The sequence below is a fragment of the Typopeltis vanoorti genome, chromosome 20 (assembly GCF_054136105.1).
Source record: "Typopeltis vanoorti isolate ZY-2024b chromosome 20, IOZ_Tvanoo_1.0, whole genome shotgun sequence".
In the NCBI taxonomy this organism is placed as follows: Eukaryota; Metazoa; Arthropoda; class Arachnida; order Uropygi; family Thelyphonidae; genus Typopeltis; species Typopeltis vanoorti.
Window position 1 is genome coordinate 60,487,844 of NC_143568.1, and position 23,093 is coordinate 60,510,936.

Sequence of the window (23,093 nt, forward strand, 5' to 3'; positions counted from 1 at the left end):
GAATCAGGGCAAATATTGATAAGTCATGTACAGAAGTGAAGATCAGACATCATGAGTGTAAGAAGCATTAGTGGAAAAGAGGATCAGCAAGCAAAGAAATTACAGAAATCCCATGTCAACATAATTACCATTGCTGAGATGAATACTAAAATACATGCTACTTCTATAGGATTTATTCAGAAAGTGATGATTGGATAAAAGGAAGGAAGGAATAGTTACAGTATTCAACACTAAACATAAACTTCTTGAATGATAGGTAATTGCAAGTAAAGTGATATGGCAAATTTTAGAATGGAAAATAGCTACAAATATGTCTCCTTGTTCAATAGTTCAACTGAAGTGCTAGTTGCAAAGAGAGGATTTCTTTGAAATGTTACAGGATAACTGACAAAGAAAAAGTGGAAAAGCTGGTTCTTTTTTGGGTATAAATAGAGCAAGAAATGAATTGAAATCCTACAGAAATGTTCCAGAAAAATCTGGTTAATAAGTTGATGCTAATAATGTTAAATACCTGCCGGTTTTATGCAATGCAGTGCTATTATCAGCAGATCGCTATCTATTCATTAAGACTCATTGAAAGGGGTCCAATACAAGCAGCAACATTGTCTGTTACATTGCACTTTAAATTCATTTTCAGTCTCTGCTTCTAAGGAATGCTTTCAGAGTGTGGTCTATTCACTCATTCACCAAATGAAAAACCTAACTTTTTTTTGCTTAGTCCATTGTAATGCAAATTCAGAAACTTATGATGTTGTCTTCCCCTGTGTTTTCTGTGAATGAACATGAGAGTTCACATGATAGTAGCATCTCCAAGCTCTGCAGTTCTAAGGGCGTGATTGCTCCAATACCATCAGTGAAATGTTCTGGTTTAAGGTTTTGGTGGCCTTACAAGAAGACTTGAATAGATTGAGTGAATGGGCACAGGAATGGGGATGCAAGTTCAACACTGCAGAATGTAAGGTTTTAAAATTTGGGAAACAAAGATGGGATGTAGAATTTTCATTTGGTGGGATATATTGTTAGAGGTGGAGGAAATAAGAGATCTTGGGATGATAGTGGATAAGGATCTTAAATTTAGGGGACACAATGCCAAAATTGTGAGGACAACACAAAGAATTCTGGGAATGATGTGGAGGACACTGACTTGTAGAAGTAAGGAAATTCTTATTCCATTATATAAGGCTTCGATTAGGCCACATATGAACTACTGTGCCAGATCTGGTTCTGTAGGACAAAGCGATGTTGGAAAGAGTCCAGAGGTGACTGACTAAGACTGATCTCTGGAATGTCGAATATGAGGAAAGGTTGAGAAGATGCAATTTACAGAGTCTGGTGGAGAGGATGAAGAGGTGTGATATGATAGAGACTTACAAGTTAGTAAGGGGTTGTTTTAGGATCAATGTTGGAGAGGTTTTACAGAAAACAGTGGGGAAATTAGGGGAGAACCAGAGGTCATCCCTGGAAGCTGTATAAGGAGGGTATGAGCAGGGGAGTGAGAAGCAGGTTTTTTGCATGCAGAGTTGTGAATGATTGGAATGCCTTGCCTGGGAGTGTGGTGTCTGCAGAGAATTTGAGTATGTTTAAGGTATGATGGGCTGTGTGTATGATGATGAGCTGTGTGTATGATAAAAGGACTTTCTAGATGAGTCTTTGACTCCATGGGGTCTTGGGATAATCATAATAATGTGTCAGATGTGTTCCTCCTCTCCTCTATCCATGCACAATGCGTGGCTTGAGTAGATCATTAATTCAGTTGGAAGACTAAATCGATGCAGTGTGCAAACATTATCTGCCATCCTTATTTGGTCTATTCTTCTCAACCTCAGTAAAACTCCATTTTAATCAAAACCATGCTGCCATAATGATTCCCATTGCAAGGAATTCAAGCCACAAACTTTAAAGATTAAATAAATCCTGAGATATAGCAGGGAAAAAAATTAACTTCTTTCTTCTATATTAGAAAGCTAGGGGAGACAAAATTTGGGAAACAAATTTTGTCTCCCCTATATAACTTATATCTCCCCTATATAAATATAACTTGCAGATAGAGAAGAAGAATTTAAAAAAAAAAATAGAGCCGCTAACAAATACTTGTTTTTAGGAACAAGTGTTTATTTTATACTTCATTTTGGAAGAAAAGTAATAATAATCAGTTTTGTTAATTTCAAGCATTGTAGATATAACCTTTGCAGCCATGTGAGGCCACAGAGCTTTTGCAAACTTCAATACATTTTTGTCCCATTGTATTACTGCAGTTCCAGGTGCTACTCTCCTAGAAAGTTTCCACTAAAATTGGATAAAAGGCAGTCATTTCCTGCAGATGTTGTTAAATTATTGATTGAGAGCAATATCAAAGCACTCAATCAATAATTTAACTCTTCCCAATAGTGTTTTATAGAGTTTAGATTCCATAAAAAGACTCTTTGCTGACCAGGCAGCAAATAGTCTTTTCTTGAATAATAGTCCATGCAGTAGGACATAAGTGCCTTATCATAGTGATATATATATATATATATATATATATATATATATATATATATATATATATATATATATATATATATATATATATATTGTTTTTTTTATGTTGGACTCATTATACGAGCTCTGGCAGTGACTTACACCTTTATGGAGTAGTGCTTGTCCTAAGTAATAGAATTGCAAAATCTCTACAGGGATATTGGCCCATAAATCACAGAATCATAACAGCCAAAATAACTGCACAATGATTCAACCTGTATATTGTTCAAGCATATGCGCCAACCCAAGATCACCCAGATGAAGAGTTGGAACAGTTTTATGAAGACATCCAAACTGCAATCACCAGTGCTAAGTCAGATGATGTTATTATAATGATGGGTGACCTAAATGCAAAAGTGGGCTCAGAAAAAATCTCATTTTGCATGGGAAACCAAGGGCTTGGAATCAGAAATGAAAGAGGTGAAAGATTAATTCAATTCTGTGAAACCAATGACCTAATAATTGCCAACACACTGTTTAAACATCCTCCCAGAAGACTGTATACCTGGAAAAGCCCTGGGGACATCTATAGAAACCAAATTGACTATATAATAATAAGCAAAAGATTCCAAAATGCAATAACACAAACAAAAACATATCTTGGAGCAAACATAGGATCAGACCACAACCCAGTGATTGCAAAAATCAAAATAAAACTTAAGATACCAAGCCAACCATTCATAAGAGAAACTTATAATTCAGACTCACTTAACAACCAAGAAGTTAAAGACTGCTTTATAAAAGAATTCACAAAATCCCTTAACAAGTCTGACACCACAACTCACACAGAAAATAGAACACCAGTTGATGAAATTAACATGAACTGGCAAACATTTAAGAATAGCATCAATGAAGCAGCCAAAAATACACTTTCACAATTAAAAAGCAAAAGGAATAAACCTTGGATGAATGAAAAAATACTGACGTTGATGGAACAAAGAAAAAAGTTAAAGAACAAACCTGAATATAAAAGCATGAATAAAGAAATAAAAAAAGAATGCAGGAAAGCCAAAGAGGAATGAATTAAATATAAATGTATAGATATAGAAAACCTTTATAGAAAACACAGAAGCAGAGAAATGCATGAAAAGATCAGAGAAATGACAAGCAGGATAAATACAGCAAATCATGCAAGTGTCATTAGGGACTCAAGAGACCATATTCTAATGGATAAAAAGGAAATCATGGAAAGATGGATTGAATACAGTAAATTATATGAACAACAAAGAAATGATATTCCAGAACAGACTGATTTAGAAGGACCATCCATTTTACTCTGTGAAGTTGAAAATGCCGTCAGAAAACTAAAACCACATAAAGCTGCAGAAATAGATAATATCTTGGCAGAATGGTTGAGGGCTCTCGATGAAGGAGGATTGACATTTCTAACAAAATTATGCAATAAAATATACGAGACTGGATTTCTACCCAAAGATATTAATCACTCAATTTTTGTTCCAATTCCCAAAAAAACAAAAGCTACAAGATGTGAAGAGTTCAGGACAATCAGCCTCATCAGTCAGATGAAAAGTCCTCAAAAGTCCTCCTATACATTATTCGTGAAAGAAATAAAAGAAGAATAGACATAGAAATAAATGATACACAAAGTGGCTTCAAGGAAAATGTAGGTACAAGAGAAGGTATTTACGACATCAGAACCATCATAGAAAGATATCTAGAAAAACAAAAAGATGTGTACCTCTGCTTCATAGATTACAAAAAGGCATTCGACAATGTCCAACATGAACAATTAATTGAAATCCTTTCAAAAATAGGCATGGATGGAAAAGACATTAGGCTATTAACTAATCTTTACCTGAAACAGACTGCATCTTTGAGAATAAATAGCGAGACCTCAGAAGAATTTCCAGTTCAGAAAGGTGTGAGACAAGGCTGTATCTTTTCTTTGATTCTCTTTAACCTGTACACAGAAGAAATATTTAATAAAATTAGTAACCTCAAAGGAATCACTGTAGGGGGCAGAAATATTAATTATCTAAGATATGCAGATGACATGGTTCTTCTAGCTGAAAACAAATATGACCTCAAAACTCTTATAGATGAAACCCTCAAGTATAGCGAACAGTATGGCCTCAGTTTCAACTTTAAAAAGACAAAAATCATGATAATTTCAAGAGAAAAGAAAATACCAAAAATATGCATCAATATAAAAGGAAATAAATTAGAATAGGTGCAAAAATACATATACCTCGGACACTTGATCACAGAGAATGGCAGGATAGAAGATGAAATTAGAAAAAGGATTGAAATTGCAAGGTCAACTTTCAACAGTATGAAAAATCTACTAACGTCTAGAGAATTAAATCTGAAAACAAGACTGAGAATCTCTAAATGCTACATATGGTCTACATTATTATATGGAGTAGAGATATGGACAACTCTCCAATCTGAGTGTGAAAAAACTGGAGGCCTTTGAAATGTGGATGCTGCGAAGAATTATGAGAATATCATGGAAAAAGACAAATGAAGAGGTACTAGAGATGGCAGGCGTAAACAGGAGCCTGATGAAAGAAATTAAAAAGAGAAAAGTCAGATATTTTGGACATATTCTGAGACATAACTGCCTACAAAGGACACTTCTCAAAGGAACTGTTGAGGGAAAGAGAAAGAGAGGAAGACATAGACTGGAGTGGATGAAAAATATAGAAGACTGGACCTATCTCTCATATGAGGAATGCAGCAGAGAGGTGCAGAATAGGACATGGTGGAGACACATGGTAGTCAATCTCCTGGAGGGAGAAGACACCTGACAGGACAGGACATATACGAGAGGTCGGCTGGTCAACCTATAGTATGTTAGTACTGTATATGGGTAGTGGGTTGGGAAAGCAAAAATTTGTTTACATTTGATTTAAAAGCCTGTATGTTGTATTCCTTAGGAAATACATCAGGGGGAGGCTGTTCCACAGTACAGCAGTAGCAAGGATGAAGAATAAGAAAAAGAAACTAGTTCTATGGGTTTCAAGGTGTACTGTGAATGGATGTTGGGCAGCAGCTGTACATGTTACAATGGGCTTAGTACAGATTGAGGGAATTATTGATGCTTTTTCAGATGAACATTTTCCATGGAAATATTTATAGAATATACAAATTGCAGAAATCAAACATCTGTGCAAAAGTGGGAGGAGTGAGTTGGTAAGAGGTGGGTCATTAATCAATCTAATTGCTCTCCTCTGTATTAAGTCTGTACTGATTTTGAGGGAGCTTTTAGGAGCCCCACTTCAAATGTGAGAGCAGTATTCGATAGCTGGGTGGATTTGCTATTTGTATAAGGCTAACAGCTGTTTAGAGTAATGTCTCGAATAACATCTCGAGCGAAAGAGAAAACTTAGTTTTTTGGAAGCTGAGGATTCAATGGATGTGATGTGTTTATGCCAGGAGAGGTTTGATGTCAGAGTAATTCCAAGAAGAGAAATCTCATCTTGTCTGGGAATTTGAATGTTATCAAAAATAATGCTGGGGAAAATGGTTCTTTTTTGTGAGAAATAAGACAGAACTGGGTTTTACTAGCATTGAAGTTGATGAGGTTATCTGAGCTGAGCCCCATTGGAGGATGGCTTGGAGGTCAGAATTAAGGACAGTGGTGGTTGATGCTCTGTGTGTTGAATGCATTGTGTAGAGCAAGGTTTATCAAATGAAAGGGAGCAGTGCAATGTGCTGTCATCTGCAAAACTCTGTATTGGGTTGGAGGTCAACTGAAATAGGTCATTGATATACAGAAGGAAGAGGATCGGTAAGAGAACTGAACCTTGTGGGACCCCAGCATTAGTTGGATGGTGAGAGGATAGGGAGCCGTCTACCATCACACATAGTGTGCATCCAGACAGGAAGCTGGCAATCCATCTGCAGAAGTCCTGAGACAGTCCAAATGATGGGAGTTTGCTTAGTAAGCCTTTGTGCCAGACCCAGTCAAAGGCTTTAGAGATATCAAGTGCAACCACTTGAGATTCACCAAATTTCTCCATGGCATTTGTCCAGCGATGTGTGATGTACGGATTTCGTTGATGTTGGCATCAACAGAATACATACTGGTGGTCACTTAATAGCTGGGTACTTTCAAGGTAGAATAGGAGCTGAGAGTTAATGGTTTTCTCCATCACTTTGGATAGGACTGAAGTGAGTGAGATAGGGCAGTAGTTAGATGGCAGTGATTTATCACCCTTTTTAAGAATGGGTTGAATATAAGCCAATTTCCAGGCTTTGGGGTATGTACAGACATCATAGGATAGGAGTCAGTTCTGGTGCACAGACCTTCAGGACAATTAGAGGAATGCCATCAGGGCCAGGAGACTTTTTTGTGTCTAATTTAGACATACAAAGCTCCCTGTATCCTTTTTGGCAAAAGGATACAGGGGGCATTGTATGTTGGGCAGTTGGAATGACTGGATTGCATTTGGCATTGTCAGTTTTGTAGAGGCAAAGTGTGAAGCCAGGAGGTTAGCTTTTCCTGTGGGTGATGTTGCAATTGAGCCATATAGGTATGATAGGGGAGTGGGAATAGTGTAGAGCAAAAGTTACGACAAGCTTCCTACATTTTACCTGTTCAAATTCTGTTTTAGAAACATTGATAATTTTCTTGCATCTGTTTCAGGCTTCAGTATAGACATTGAAGGAGGATGGAGTTCTTGATTTGAGCCAGTTGTAGAATGCCTGATTTTTCATTTGTACAGACTTGGCACATCTTTTGAAGAACCAGAGTTTGGATAGGGGACAGCAGTTGAGAGTAGTGTGGGGAATGTATGTTTTCATGCCAGTGAGGATTACTTTGGTGATACATTCGGTGCATATGTTTGGACTGGAAGACCAGAAACAATGATCCAACCATGGGAATGAAGCATAGTAGTCTCGGAGACTGTCCCAATTTGCACTGTTATAATGCCAAACTACTCTTGTGTGGGAGTGACTGTGTAAGTGTTGTTGCGTGTGGGAGGAGATGAACACTAGGTTGTGGTCAGAATTACTCAGGAGGCTCACTACTTTCACTGCATATTTGTAGAGGTCATTGGTAAGGAAGAGATCTAGGGCATTTGGGGAGTGGTTCGGGTTATCTGGTATTCTGGTCGGCTTTTGAACAATTTGTGTAAGGTCAAGTGTGATGGCAAATGTTTCAGCATCTCTGCCTGCAGGATCTGTACAACTGGAAAAGGAAAGCCAGTTGATTATGGATATTAAAATCACCCAGGAGGATGATTTCACTGTTAGGAGAGTGGGATTTGAGAAAATCAACTTTTAAGGAGAGGAAATGAAAGAGCTCAGAGTGGTTGGTGGTATTAGGAGAGCAATAGAGACAGCAGATGAATTTGACTGAGTTTTGGAGGGATATTTTCAGCCAAAGAAGGTTAAAATTGGGCTATTCTAGGTTAGGTGCTCTCTAGCAGGGTATGTCAGAGTGGATATGCACAGACACCACCCTTGGGTCGAAAGGAGTTAAATAGTGTATAATTAGGAAGGTTGAGATGGATAGTGCTGGGGGAGGTGAGATATGAGTTTCTGTTAAAAAGAGTAGGTGGGGTTTGGTAGACTGCAGATAAAAAGACACTATTAAGGTTGGATTTGAGGCCATGGATATTGGTGAAGTGGAGTATGCAAAGTTCTGTGAGGCATGGATTTGACCTCAAGGGTCTTGCCCGTTTCCTATGTAGTTCCTGCATACTGGTCTGTTTGGTGGCCACTAGTGGCATCACTTGGTTTTTGCACTAATTTACCAAATTAGTGCAAAAAGTTTGTTTGTAGTCTGTCATCCAATTGTTGTCTCCATTTTGGCTTTTTTCTTCTAGTTGTCCTCGGAGTTGGTGTCTTTGTTCTCTCTAGGTAAAAGTTAAATCAGGTCGGGCACATACATACGACGGGGGGGGGCAATTGTCCTTTAGCTTGTTGTTTATTGTCATTATAAATTTGGATGTGTTTGTCGGTGTGTCGCAAGTCACTTTAATGAGACGTGGAAAGTTCGTTCTGTCCTTTCTTTTGTTTATGGGTCTGAAATGATGACATTCGACGATATTTCTGGGATCAAAGTTGCATTGTCCTGCTAATTTTTCAACGTCTTCTTTAATGATTTACCATTTTCCTTCAGAAAGTTCAGGATAACAGCATTGAGTCGCCTATTTTCGGCCTCGAGCAACTCATGTACCATTGATGTGATTAGTTCACAAAGTTCATTAGTGGGCACGGGTGCACTTGCGATCGGGTGCTGGTCATTGAGTGTCTCGAGCTTAGTTTCCAACTTTTGGATTCTGGAGGAGAAGGTATCGATCATAGTATTAAGGTGTTGTTTGAGGTTTTCAACTCATTTGCCTAGGTTTAAGTAGCTGTTTTATGGAAGGGAGGTACATCGTAGAGAAGTAAGGCTGGTTGAAATTGGTAGAAGCTTGTGCGCCGATTCGTCTATTTTCATGCAGGAAGTATGTAGCCGGTGGCAACAGAAATCATACAATATACCTTTTTTTTCTGTCAGTAACTTCGATTTCACAGCTGCGGTGCTTTGTATTGGCATTTGGTTTGTTGGCGATTGGCGGCGCTATGCTGATGGGACTCAAGGTAATCTTTTGTCATTGGCCTTTGTTGCTGCCATCTTTACTTCACAACGGTAGGCATAGTGGGCACTTTCACGTGGCTATTTTTAATTGTAAAAAATAACTGATTTGATGGACTATGGGTGCTTACGAGTTGTGTGGAAATAATCAGTTCCTTAGTACCCTCTGTTTGTTTTCCATTTACTGCTTATTTTACACAAAAAACACTTGTAATTACGATAAGATGTGGGAGCACAAATTTAACATAGCTTATTCACAGATGCCATTTTTGATATGCAGCCGAATCATTTCCTTAGAACTATCGTAGTGTAGGAAAACAAAGAATTGTGCAAAATATCAATAGTTTGGTGTCAATTTTTTCCAGACACTGTACCAAGAGATGAGGAGAATAGTGCCACACCACTTCCAGATACTCTTTAGTAAATAACATTTTCCTGACAGCTGCTGTACCTAAACAAATCTGATTTGAAGAACTATATCAAAATTGTTTATTGGAAACAAACTACAGAGTTCAGTATGTAATGTTGTAGCACAAACCTCTGCCAGTGGTTACTTTAGCTTGAGATAATTCACTAATACATATGAAGGAAAACTTCTTTACATCACTGTTATTTTTCATTACTTTATATGATCTGCTCAGCCATTTTTTGTGGGTTTGTTTTCAAATTTCCATCTTTCAGCATGTTGATGCCAGCAGTGTTCACACATGCCAACGCTGCTGTGGGAACTTACTTTACTGTATATACAGGAGGTTATTAAAATAATGGAAACGCCTAGTACTTAAGATAATAGAATTTGGGATCATTCTTCCTGCAAAATATGTCCCAACTGTGCCGATGATGTTGCGGGTAGGAAATGTGATTGAACCTTGGAACCAAATTGGAGTAATGCCTGTCTGTTTCCATTCCTTGCCATAATCTTCAATACTGTGGCTCGTGATACATCTGCGATTTCTGTCATTTTGGTTACTGCAGCTCCTGCAAGCCACACTCCAATGATCATACCTTTTTGGAGGTCACCGAGGTCTGACATTTTGTTCACTAACTGCAAAACATCTAATTCAAATCAACTGTGGCACTGCTATGCGATAGCAGATATCATACTACACTGTATTATATACCTCACTTCATGGATGACCTTGTCTCTGTGATGTTGTAATAAATTTTGTATGAAAATCAGCATTTAAAAGACAAAGACAAAATAAGCAGAAACATTGAAAACATCAACTGTAACCTGAATGGTGAACCTATGGAACAAGTAAAACATTTCAGCTATTTAGGCACAGTTTATAGTTTGAGATAATTGATGAGTTAGGCTGGTTTCTAGTAGGAAATAAGCTGAATAAATTTATATGGAATAAAAAAAAAATTAGTTAAAACACTAAATTAGCTGTATACAAGATGGTGTTCAAACCAATTTTAACTTATGGATCTGAGAACTGGGTTAGAAATAAAACACTTGATCAAAGACTGAATACCTCTAATATGAGAATTCTGAGAAAGATTAGTGGGGTGAACAGATGGTATCAATGGCAGTATCACATTAAAAATGAGGATGTTAGGAAAGAACTTGCCATTGTTAGCATTCGGGAATGCATTAGTAGAGCTAATCTCAGGTGATATAGTCACATAAACAGAATGGGAGAGGAAAGATTAGCAAAACAAGTGTTCTTTGCCAGGTTGGCAGGGAAAAGACCAGTGGAAGACCAAGTTGTAGATAGATTGATACAGTAAAAAGTGCCTTAAAAGACAATATAAGATCTGTAATATTGGAATCTTGACAGATAACAGATTAATTTGGTGAAAAAATTGTTGATTGGAAGTTAATAATGGTGTACATTTTTCATGTAGTACTAACATGTGATGCTTCCTTGGGTAAAGGATTAAAAACCAAATGTATAGTTTCTTGGCATCTTCAATGTATAATAGGTAACTCCAAGGTATAAAAAAGGTAAGGTAACAGATGTCACAGATTGGATCTCTGATGTTCAAATACCATTTGATAGCATTTACTGGAAGGTGATCATACGCAATTATCCAAGCAAGATCCCTCCCCCCTCCTCCTGTTAGGATATCATTGGAACTTCAGTACATTATGAAACAAGTATTGAGTACCCAGCTGTGGAAGTTTGTGGTGAAAGAGGTTAAAGATTTCTTTATACCAAGTTTTGCTTTTATTAATGGAAAGAATGGCAATGCCAGAATGTTGTAGTATTCAGGAACTATCTCAAAAACTTACCAAAAACTGAATGATCTACACAATCACTCTAAATTTCACTGAGTGACCTTAAAGGATCACTGCTATACTCATTACTCCTGACCTGAATCACTCCAGGACATAAGCCTCAGCAATGGTTCCACCCAGTGAAAGTCAAAAACCAGCCACCAGGTGTAGCCTCTGTACTCCCCAGGAAGCAAGCATACCTAATCTTTTTCTTCTTTTCAGCCATTTTCTGTCCACTGCTGGATGAAGGCCTCCTCCAGTTCCTTCCACCTTTCCCTGGTCTTGGTATTGGTTGACCAGCTTTTCCCAACAAAATTTGGCAATTCATCACTCCACCTTCTTTTAGGATGTCCTCAGCCTTAATCCCTCCACTACATTGCCAAGCAAACCTAATGATAAGCATTAATAAACGTCATCACTTGGAGCCAGACTCAGAAAAGATACCAAGGTAACAACGATGTTACTGATATGATGGGTGAAGAGAACTGCTTTTCATATTTCCCTTTATCTGAGCTTTAACAGCTCATTAAGAAATCATGGTGGCAGGAATAGTTTTGGAGCTTTAAGCTCATCCTTTGGGGGCTGTGGGATTAAATATACTCACAGGATAGTAAAATTGCCTTAGGATTGATTAAATTCATCAGCAGCTTGTTTGATCAGTTGATTTGGATGCATGGCTGATAAGAACTTTACTGCTAGAGAGTGAAGAAAATAAGAGATATATGGAATATTGGTATCACAGTGAATCTGATTATTTCTGATGAACCATGGGGCATCTAGTATCATCTGTAAGCTTTTGTTGTAGTTTCGGTATATTAGATTTGAAAGTATGGTTCCATGCTGGCGAGGCATAATGATTATAGGACATATCACCATCTGATAAAGTAATAGTTTGTTCCTTGTATTCAGTTTGCTACAATGGTTAATAATGGGATAAAGTTGAGCGATAGTTTTGGATATTTTTGTACAAATGAGTTTGATGGGACTGTTGAATTGTAGTCCTCTATCTAATTGTATCCCAAGATATTTAGTTTCTGTTTGCCATGGGATTTAAGCATTAAAGAGTTGGATATCTCCTTTGGGGGATACTAGCCTTCTGGTAAAGAGTATAGCTGTGCTTTTTTTTCGAGGATTTACTTGAAGCCTCCAAACAGAGAACCATTTTTCCAGTATGGCAATATACTGGGTGGAGAGATTTTGTTAATATTACAGTATCATCTGCATATAGAGCTGTGAAGGAATACAACACTACTGTGCTGTTTCCAGTTATATCCTATGGTAATATATTCAACAAGTTGGTGGATTTGTGAACTGCACTATGGCCTCGTCAGACAGTGAATTGTTCATTTGGAATGATGTTTAATTTATCCATTGATTCTTGCAGTCTGGATAGGATGTTTTTTTCAGTAATTTTTCCTAGATTAGATAGTAAGCTGGTGGGTTGGTAGTTTTATATATAGGAAATTGTGGATCTTCATCAGGTTTGTGTATTGGAATAATGTCGGCAATTTTCCATATTGCAGTATTTTCATGTGGGAGTCGTTTGATTTTGTTTGTGATGCTGTCTGTGATTTTTTGTTGTTGAGATGTTTGATGTTTTAATTCTGCTGGAGAAGTAGAGTTCATCAGTTCTAAGTTGTTTTTGGATTATCTTAAAGTGCATCCAATTAGTGAACTTTGTACATAAGGTTGATATTTATGTTTTCATATGCTAGACTGCACTAGTTTTTCAGATTGCTGACGAGAGCTTTGGTGGTCTCTGTATCTGTATATACAATACCATGCTCAGCCTGCATAGGGAGGAAAGGTTTACATTTGTTATGGAGAGTTTTCAAAAATTTCTAAATTGAGTGATCTTCAGGACTGAGAAATGTTAGCTTATTTTTTCCATTCTTTCTTTCTCTGGTTTCTGAGAGTTTCTCTAACTAGAATGTTCAATTTGTTAAGGAGTTTTCGATCTTGGGGGGGGGGACATGTGTTGTGATAATTTTTCCTGGCTTTGTTCTTTCCCCTGATTAGATTCATATCATCTGGGAGACAGTTGGTCTTATAAGCAGTTGAAGTCTTGGTGATTGCTGCTAATGCTTTGTTAATTTGATTTGTGAAGTTGGCTATTGCTTTGTCTATTTCCTTTTTTTTTTGTATGATGGGTGCTGAACCAATGTCTTTGGGGAATACTTTGGATAATGTTTTCCAAGCTGGCAAGGAATGGAGAGGAGGGGGAAGAATTATTCCTGAGTGCCTAATTTAAGTAAGATAGGGTTGTGGTTTAATAACAGCTCATTAATTGTTTGCAGCTGATACTGATATCTGATATTTTGTAAGATAGCAAGTTTCTAGAACAATGAGTGGATTCTGTGGGACCTGCTACTGCAACATAATTGAACCTCATGTAATTGTTTGGTATACAACAATCTCTATTGGTATTTAAATTCACTGCAATGATGATGGAATCCATGTTACCTAAGATGCATCTAAATTGCCATCAGTAAAGTTTTACTCGGTGAGTTGTAGCTTGCATCGTTTTCTTTTTTTCAGCATTGTTGATGTAAACTTCAATGCCTGTTATCTCTAGATTTTTGGTCTGGGAGTTGATTATGGCATTGTTTAAGGTAGTTTTTCATAAAGATGTCAGTACCACCACCTCTAGAATCGAGTCTATCATTTCTATACATAGCGTGTATCCTTGTAATTTTGGATTGTTTGCTGGCCGAAGATGCATCTCACTGATTAGAATTACATCTGGGTTGTATCTGAGTGCAGTTCAAGGATTTTGTTGATGAGACCATTGGCATTCCAAGCAGAGATCAGAAGAGGGTTGGTATTTTGTTTCTGTTCATTACTAAGTGCAGATAGAATAGAGTGGGTCTCTTGCAAAAATATTTTTGTAGAAATCAGTAGGCTGGATTTGCTAAAATCTTTAGCATGGTAGCTAGTGAAATGGTTATAACTACAATTAGGTTGGGATTTATTTGATCATGGTGTCGATTTCTTGGAATGCAGCACATCAGCATAAGTTTTTTCAGTGGTAGCTTTCCTTCCTCATTTGTAGTTTATTTAAGTTGGAGAATGATCAGTATGATTGACAATGGTGGACAAATGGGAGGGAGGCTGTGTATTTCTTTCCAACCATCGATTTTATTTGGATAGAAACTACATCCTTTGTAGTTGGCAGGATGAGGCCTGCCTCAATTGGTGCATTTGGCAGGTGTGGCTCTTGGTTTGGCACAGGAGTTAGTTGATTGACTTTCACCACATTTCAGACATCTATAGTCAGCCCTGCACAGCTTCTGGACATGGCCAAATTTTTGGCATCTATAGCATTGCCTGGATGATGTTCTCTATCTAAGGGGTTCAGTAGTAATTTTGAGACTGCAGATTGATGTTAATTCATAAATTTGTTTTTGAGTGTTGTTAATTTCCCCTAACACAAGTGGCATTGGCAACTCACCTTAATTGGAGTCAAACCATGATTGATAAGATCTGTTGTGATCTCTTCTGAGGTGATACCCTCAGGTTTCTTTCACTATTTAGGGCAAAAGTGTGGTATTCTAATTTTAAATTGTCCATAAGTTTAGTTAACTAATGGTAATCGCTAACTGTGGTAGGCTGAATTTTATGCCTTCACAAGGATCATAATACTGCCAGGAGTAGGCAGTATTATGATCCTTAATGATTTGTGTGACCGAAGTCCACTTTTCTTTGTTGCACAGAATTATTATTATTATTATTAAAACAAGACCTCATGGAGTCAAAGACTCATCTAGGAGGTCCTTTTATCTCACACACATCTCATCATACCGGGTCTTAAACATATTCAAACTCCTTGCAGACACCACACTCTCAGGTAAGGCATTCCAATCATTCACAACTCTGCACGAAAAAAACCTGCCTCTCACTCCCCTACTCACACCCTCTTTATACAGTTTCCAGGTATGACCTCTGGTTCTCCCCTGATCTCGCACTATTCTCTGTAGAATTTCTCCACCATTGATCCTATAACAACCCCTTACCAACTTGTAGGTCTCTATCATATCTCCCCTCTTCCTTCTCTCCACTAGACTCTGCAAATTACATCTTTTCAATCTTTCCTCATACTCGACATTCCAGAGGTCAGAAACTACCTTAGTCAGTCGCCTTTGCACCCTTTCCAACATCTCTTCATCCTTCTGAAAACCAGGTGACCAAATCTGGGCACAATAATCCATGTGTGGCCTAATCAAAGCCTTATACAATGGAACAAGAATCTCCCTACTTCTACACGTCAGTGTCTTCCTCATCATTCCCAGAAGTCTTTGTGTTGTCTTCACAATTTTGGCGATGTGTCCCCTAAATTTTAGATCCTTATCCACTATCACTCCCAGATCTCTTATTTCCTCTACATCCCATCTTTGTTTTCCAAATTTTAAAACTTTACATTTTGCAACATTGAACTCGCATCCCCATTAGCTTGCCCAATCACTCAATTTATTCAAGTCTTCTTGCAAGGCCACAACATCTTCACTACTCTTTATGGTTTGTCCCAACTTTGCATCATCTGCAAACAACTGAATATCTCCATCCAAATCTTCGCCAATATCATTAATATACAAGTTAAATAGTAATGGCCCTAAAACAGATCCCTGAGGCACTCCACTAGTGACTTTCCTTTTCCTGGATATTGCACCCCCATACACAACTTGTTGATACCTATCAGATAGCCAGTCTCCAATCCAATGCACTAATCTAATATCCAACCCCATCTGCTCTAGTTTGACTGTCAACTTATCATGAGGTACTCTATCAAAAGCTTTTGCAAAATCCAAGTATATTACTGTGTATCCTTCTCCTCTGTCCAAGGAAGCAGTCACTTTATTGTAATAAGTAAGTAGATTACTAAAATACGACCTCCCTTTAGCAAATCCATGCTGTCCATCAAAGATTATACCATTGTTGTCAACCCAACTCTGGATCCTAGTTCTCACAAGCTTCTCCAACAACTTAACCACAACACCTGACACACAGATAGGCCTATAGTTTGATGCTTGAGTACGATCACCTCCTTTATGAAGTGGCACAATCTTGCCCTCCTTCCACTCTTTAGGGACTTGACCAAGTGCAAGACTCGTATTAAAAAAATATGTCAAGGCAGGTGTCAACACTCTGGCACATTCCTTCAGAATATGTGGTGATATATTATCAAGTCTCACAGCCTTATTTACATCTAGTTTACTCAACACCCCAAACACCTCTTGCTCACTTACAGTCAGTCTCTCCTCCCCATCATCAACTGCTCTTAATCTCTCCATGAAGTCACATTCACAAGATTGAAAGATCTTTATGAACTGCTCATTAAGTATCTCCACCACACATTCTGCAACAGCTGTCTTTATACCATTTCCTCCAATCAATGTCATCCTTCCATAATCATTCTTTCTTTTGCTGGCTACATATCGAAAGAACTCCCTAGGATTCTTTTTCGCTTCATTAGCTAACTGCTGTTCATACCTCTCTTTAGCTACTCTCACCAACCAAGTCACTCTCCTTGCCTGGTCTTTGTAGAACTCATGAAATTGGTTACTTCCACTTCTCTTATGCTGCCTCCACAATGCCCTTTTTCTCTGTATTGCATGCTTAATCTCTTTATTCATCCATCTCACACCTAACTTATTTAACCTTCTCACCCGTGGTATACATTTAGACATTGCATCCACTAAATATTTTTTGAAAATCCCCCAAGCTGCATTGATCTCTTTTCCAGCTAACTCCTCATTCCATGCTACACCTGCAAGCTGTCTCCTGAGCTCTTCATAATCAGCCCCCTTGTAGTTCCACATATACCCTTTTTTCACAGGGGTCCTTGCACTGCTGGCAACCACCCAAGTAATCACCTCATGGTCACTTTCACCAATTGGTGGATGATTTGATACCTCATTGATAATTACATCCTCCGATGAGATGACCAAATCCAAGACCCTTAATCCTCTTGTGCCCTCTGTTACATACTGTCTGAGGTAGTTATCCCTCAAAAACTCAAGAAACTCATTTTCTTTACTTCCAGTTGCTATCTCTTCATTCCAGTCTATATTGCCATAATTAAAATCACCCATAATGAATGACTGGAGGAACCTTCTCATTCTTACATGGCACATTCTTTATAGGAGAGAATCATCCTTCATGTGATCCTCTTCAGTCATTTGTCTTTTACTTACATTTTCCTACTGTGAATCCAACTGATGGAACTCCTTAGGTGGGAAGACCATTAAGTTTATATTTTCATCCTCTGTACCAGCATCATCACCTTCTGGGTCACTTGCCAATGAATATAGATTTAAATATCCCACCTGCTTGACCTCAAACTTCTTCAACAGCTTTTTAAAAAGCTGAAGTTCTTGATTTCAGTCTAAATTTTTGATTAAGTCATGTGAGTTTAAGTTTTCAATAGGAAATTAAATTAAATTCTTACCTGTTAATCAGCTACTGATGTTCACAGACACAAAAATAAAGATCAAATAGGATCATTACTATAAACAACGGTATGACACTAAGGTTATATATTGAATCCAATATCAGATACCAAGATTGAAATAATGCAGAAATCATATATTTTTCATATACAAGTACTAAAAAGGTGTAACAACTTATTATTGAAATACTCTGGATTATCACTAGTTGAAAGATTTTCATTTGATTGTTAATTAAATTAAAGATGCCAAGAAATTATATTCTTTTTTAATCCTTTATCCAAGTGTAAGCAAACACTCATGTGAAGTATTGTTATTGGCCTGTATATGTTCAAGTATTTATAGCTTAGTTGTGAATCTATTTCATGTGCAAACTTAGTTTCCACTTGGATAAAGGATTAAACAATAATATCATTTCTTGGCATCTTTAGTTTAATTTACAACCAAGTGACAAAACTTTCCACAGTGAAATATAGCATTTACCCATGCATGGTACTGATATGCTGTAGGTTTTTAAATCACATGTGTGTGTGTGTGTGTGAGAGAGAGAGAGAGAAAGAAATCTGTGGAATTGGAATTGAGAGAATTTGAGGTGTTCAGAATATTAAATAATCTAGAGGCTGGTAAGACTGTGGGTGTGTTTACAGTGTATTAGGGAATTCATGGTATCTTTACCTCTGCTGTTTAATGATCCTTTCTCTTGGGAAGAATACCAGTTACCAGTGAAGTGGAAGAAAGGTAAAATTTAATGTGACTACATCCAATTATAGTCAATTCTTAGTGGAGATAACAAACCTGCCCACTGTAACAAACTATTGAAAAGTCCTTACAAAATCTCCATATGGAGATTTTGTAAGGACTTTTCAAAAAAATTCACTCTAGCAAACTATTTCTGTGGTCCCCAACTTTGCAAAAGTGAGAGTCAGCTGTAGTGTGTAATTCGATATAGGTTTTGATTCACTACTCCTTAATTGATTAGTACTATACCAGATTGTGTGGGTGGGATCATGATTCCCTGTGAGGACCAGCAAGCATTGTTTGTTCATGGATGCTCATGCTTTAATTACATTTTTCTAGTAGAGAAATGGTGTAAGTTCATCATTCAAAGTGGAATGCCTTTACTGTAGCATTTTCTTGTTTTTCAAGAGCATTTGATAGATTTCCTTAGTAAATTCCATAAGGCAAAGTTATATGGTAGAATAGCAGATCAGATAAAAGATTGGCCAAGAGAAAGATAAAGAAAATGCTTATGGAAGAGTAGTGTCTAAAAGGAGAAGGGTGAAAAGTTGTGTACAGCAGAGCTGTGTTCTTGGTCCGAGACATCTCCTATAAAAACAATTCATCCTCTATATGATGTTGTAAGGAGGTTGGGTAAGAGTTATTCAGTTGTATTCTGATCATATTAAACTGAGGATAGTTTTCAGAAATATGATGGATGGATGTGATGGTCTCATTAGGAAAAGAATTGATTGATTTGCCATTTTATATAGCTAAAAATAAGGTTCTGCACTTTGAATTACAGAGATGGAAGACTGAATACTATATTGGAGTGAGAATGTACTGGAAGAAGTGGAGGAATAAGGGCCTCAGAGTAATGATAAACAGACCTTTGAAGAGAGAGAGAGAGAGAGAAAAAAAAAAATAGAAGAGAACATTACAAATCTGGTGAGAAAGAATGTTTGCAAGTGGAGATGGTTATGTAGTTGATTCTTGTTAAATTCTTTGATCACACTTCACTTGGATAACTATGTTAAATTTCAGACTTGTAAACAATTACAAGTCTGAAAGACTATTTAGACCAAGGTCAAAATAGTCTTTCAGACTTGTAATTGTTTTTATATAGACTGGCAATCCTGACTTGCCATAGTGATTACAGCCTATATTCTTATGTTCTTTAAGGAATGTTAATAATTCTTACTCTTTGTTCACAGAAAGTCACAAAGAACTACATTAAAAAATGTATATAACTGAAAAAAAAAAGACATATTACTGGAAGGAAGGTAAGATAGTGCCATTTCATAAGGGTGGTAGCAGACTGGATGTGTCTAACTATAGGCCAGTTTGTGTTTCATCAGTAGTCGTTAAGATCTTGGAGAAATTAGTGAGGGACCATATACAGTGTTGGGCAGATGAGAGTAATGTTATCTGTGAGAGTTAAATTGGATTTGTTAAGGGGGTGCTCTTGCTTTAGTAATATGATTGCCTTTTATAATAAAGTGACAAAAAAAGTTGATGAGTGAAAGGCATATACTGCCATTTTTTTGGATTTTGCAAAGGCATTTGACAGGGTGGCACATGATAAGCTGATAAATTGCAGCACATGGGTTTAGATGTCGGGTTTGTAAACTGGATTCGGGATTGACTGTCTGATAGATATCAGTGAGTTGTGTATTCTGAGGCAGTATCACGGAGGCAGAAGGTTATAGGTGGGGTCCCACAGGGCTCAGTACTGGAACCTGTATTGTTTAATCTTTATATCAATGACATTGTCAATGGATTGCAGGAGGATATTCAGTTGTTTACAAATGATGTGAAGCTGAGAAAGGTTATTAGTAATAGTGCAGATGCAGCAATCCTGCAAGAGGATTTGAATAAACTATTTGGTTGTTGCAAATGAAATGGCTGATTTTAAGGACGATTGAAAAAGAAGAAGAATACCTGTTTAATCAAAGTAATCTCCAGCAGCATCAATGCATTGTTGCCGTGTGGCAAGGTCATTTATACCACATTTGGTATAAATTGTGCCTTAAGCTGGTTGCTTAAGGCACAATTTGTCATGCATTTTCTGCATATCTGTACAATATCGAGCTACATTTATTGTTTCACCTCGTGGAAGGAATGAGTAGTGAATAACACCAGCAGAAGACCACCATACAGTAAACATCTTCATTGGATGCAGAGGTGCCTTTGGAGCCCTTCCTGGAGCGTCTTTCACTCCCAACCACTGTGACGAACATGTACGATTGTCGTAGAATATCCACTTTTCATCCACAGTCGCAATTCGTTGCAGAAACCCTTCTTCTTTACTTCTTAAGAGAGAAGAGCACACTTCCAAACACCATGCTTTGTTTTCATCAGTGAGTTCGTGAGCCACCCACTTGTCGAGCTTCCTTACTTTTCCTATTATTGCCAAGTGCTGTGAAACAGTTGAGAAGTGTATATTTAGTGTCTTGGCGATCTCTCTTACAGTTTGTCGTGGATCTCATTCGATTAAATCATTTAATTTATTCGAATCAATGGAGGAAGGACGAAGGCCATGGGGTTTGTTTTGTAGCCTCAAATCTGCTGAGCGAAATTTTGCAAACCAATGGCGAGTGGATCTCTCATTAGTTGTTCCTCCACCGAATGCTTTATTGATGTTTTTTACTGCAGCTGCTGCAGAATTTCCCAATTTGAACTCATAAAGGTATAGCAACCTTAATTGACTGGGTTCCATGATTGACTTGATGTCAGTAGTATTCAATGTTTAATGCTCGTTGAATGAAACAAATACTACAATTTCATCACCCACGTGTGATGCTGTCACATGACATAAAAATTTGCATATACTTCAGCGCTTGCTTTCTTCAGCAACCAGTAGAAACCTGACAGTCATTCAATGGCATTTAATTTGCAACAACCCAATAGATAGATGGGCGAATGAATAGGAATGTTGGTTTAGAGTATCAAAATGTGAAGTCTTGAAGTTTGGGATACATCGATAGGAGGCTGCATACTAGATTGGAGGAGATGCACTGGAGGAAGTAGGGGAGACAAGAGATCTGGGGATGATGATTGATAGAAAACTGAAATTCAGGGAACATATTGCAAAGGTGGTGAAGGTAACCCAGAGGAGTTTTGCAATACTGAGAAGGACACTGACCTGCAGAGATAAAAGAGTTATCATTCCATTGTGCAAGATCCTGAACAGACAATACTTAGACTATTTTTCTGAAATTTGGTCCCCAGAATTTGAAGGGGATAAATTAACTGTGGAAAGGATACAGAGACGGATAGCAAAGATGGTTTCAGGACTGTACAATGTTAGTTATGAGGGAATGGCTGCAAAGTTTGGTAGAGGTGATATGATTGAGACTTTTAAATTGTTGAGAGGTAGTTACAGGGTTGACACTGGGGAGTTCTGTAGCTTGATGGAACAGCAGAAAGGAGTGATGACAAGGGGCCACCCTGGAAGCTGCAATAGGAAGCGGTGAGCAAAAGGGTGAGGAGTGGTTTCTTTGCATGGAGAGTGGATGAACAGTGGAATACATTCCCTGATAGAGTTGTGAGAGCGAGAATGGTCAACGAGTTCAAGGTGGGTAGGATACACTTTGTGTTTCCTAGGAAGGATCTCTCACAATGAGTCTTTTGACTCCATGGAGGCCTGAATAATAATAATAATAATAATAATATATTTGCTTACAGATCGTGAGTCAGAGAAATTCACCAGGAATGCTGAATGCAGCAAAATTATAGAGTAATTGGCTTTCTTTGGGCCCTTTTGGTGGACACTTTACAAGTACTTGTTAAATTTTTGAAAAATGAAGTTTTTCTCTTTATATCATATTAAAGAATTCTTTAATTTAGTACCTTTGAAATTTTTTTAAAGAATACATATATATGTATCAATATATATTATGATTTATTAAAACACTACTTTTTTTTTTCATTATACTCATTGTTTCAGGCTGACATGATTAGTATAGAGAAGTATGATAAATGGCGAGACACTGGTGTTGCCTTTGAAATGAGAGAAGGAATATATACATATCCTAATAAAACGCTCTCTTCAAGATTATCCACAATATCAGTAAGTTGGACTTCTGAACCATAGTGATAGACATGTTTAGACATTTAAATATGAAATCTTAAAATTTGCTGAAGAGAAAATATAGCAGGAGGGCCTTACTGTTCATGCTTTGTCATCTTGGTTTTAGGTTAGTCACAGATTTATTCGCTGACATTTTGCTTCTTTCACCTCAAACATGTTATGAATCACTACTTCAGTTAAATAAAAAAATTTTAATTGTCAGTAACTTGATTTTGTAGAATGTGGAAATGTTGTAACACTAACTTAACACAGTAGTATGAAACTATATCTGAAATGTATGCAGTTATAAGTAAATGTTTATTTATTTATCTAACATACGTCACCTATATTGTCTATCACGATTGGAATTTGTATAAATCTAATACAGTTAAGACTGGAATTTTCCATCAAATTAACCTTCAAGATTTTAGTTACTTGCATGTCTTTATTCTATGTGATAGCTCATCAATACTTTTTTTAAGTTTTTCATATAGCCCATTTTTTCATTGGTTCATGTTTTTCTGAAGACTACTCATATTTTATGGTATGGTTATTTCTAAGTGT

The 23,093-nt window shown here is 37.3% G+C and overlaps 1 protein-coding gene across 2 annotated transcripts in view; it reads left to right on the forward strand.

The window, feature by feature from the left end:
* Positions 1 to 23,093, forward strand: part of Dnaaf3 (Dynein axonemal assembly factor 3) — a 223,732-nt gene that overhangs the window by 139,545 nt on the left and 61,094 nt on the right. For both annotated transcript variants that reach the window (XM_090410152.1, XM_090410151.1), the window contains exon 10: positions 22,407 to 22,529. In XM_090410152.1, coding sequence (XP_090266278.1) covers positions 22,407 to 22,529 — 123 coding nt within the window. The remainder of the gene's footprint in view (positions 1 to 22,406; positions 22,530 to 23,093) is intronic.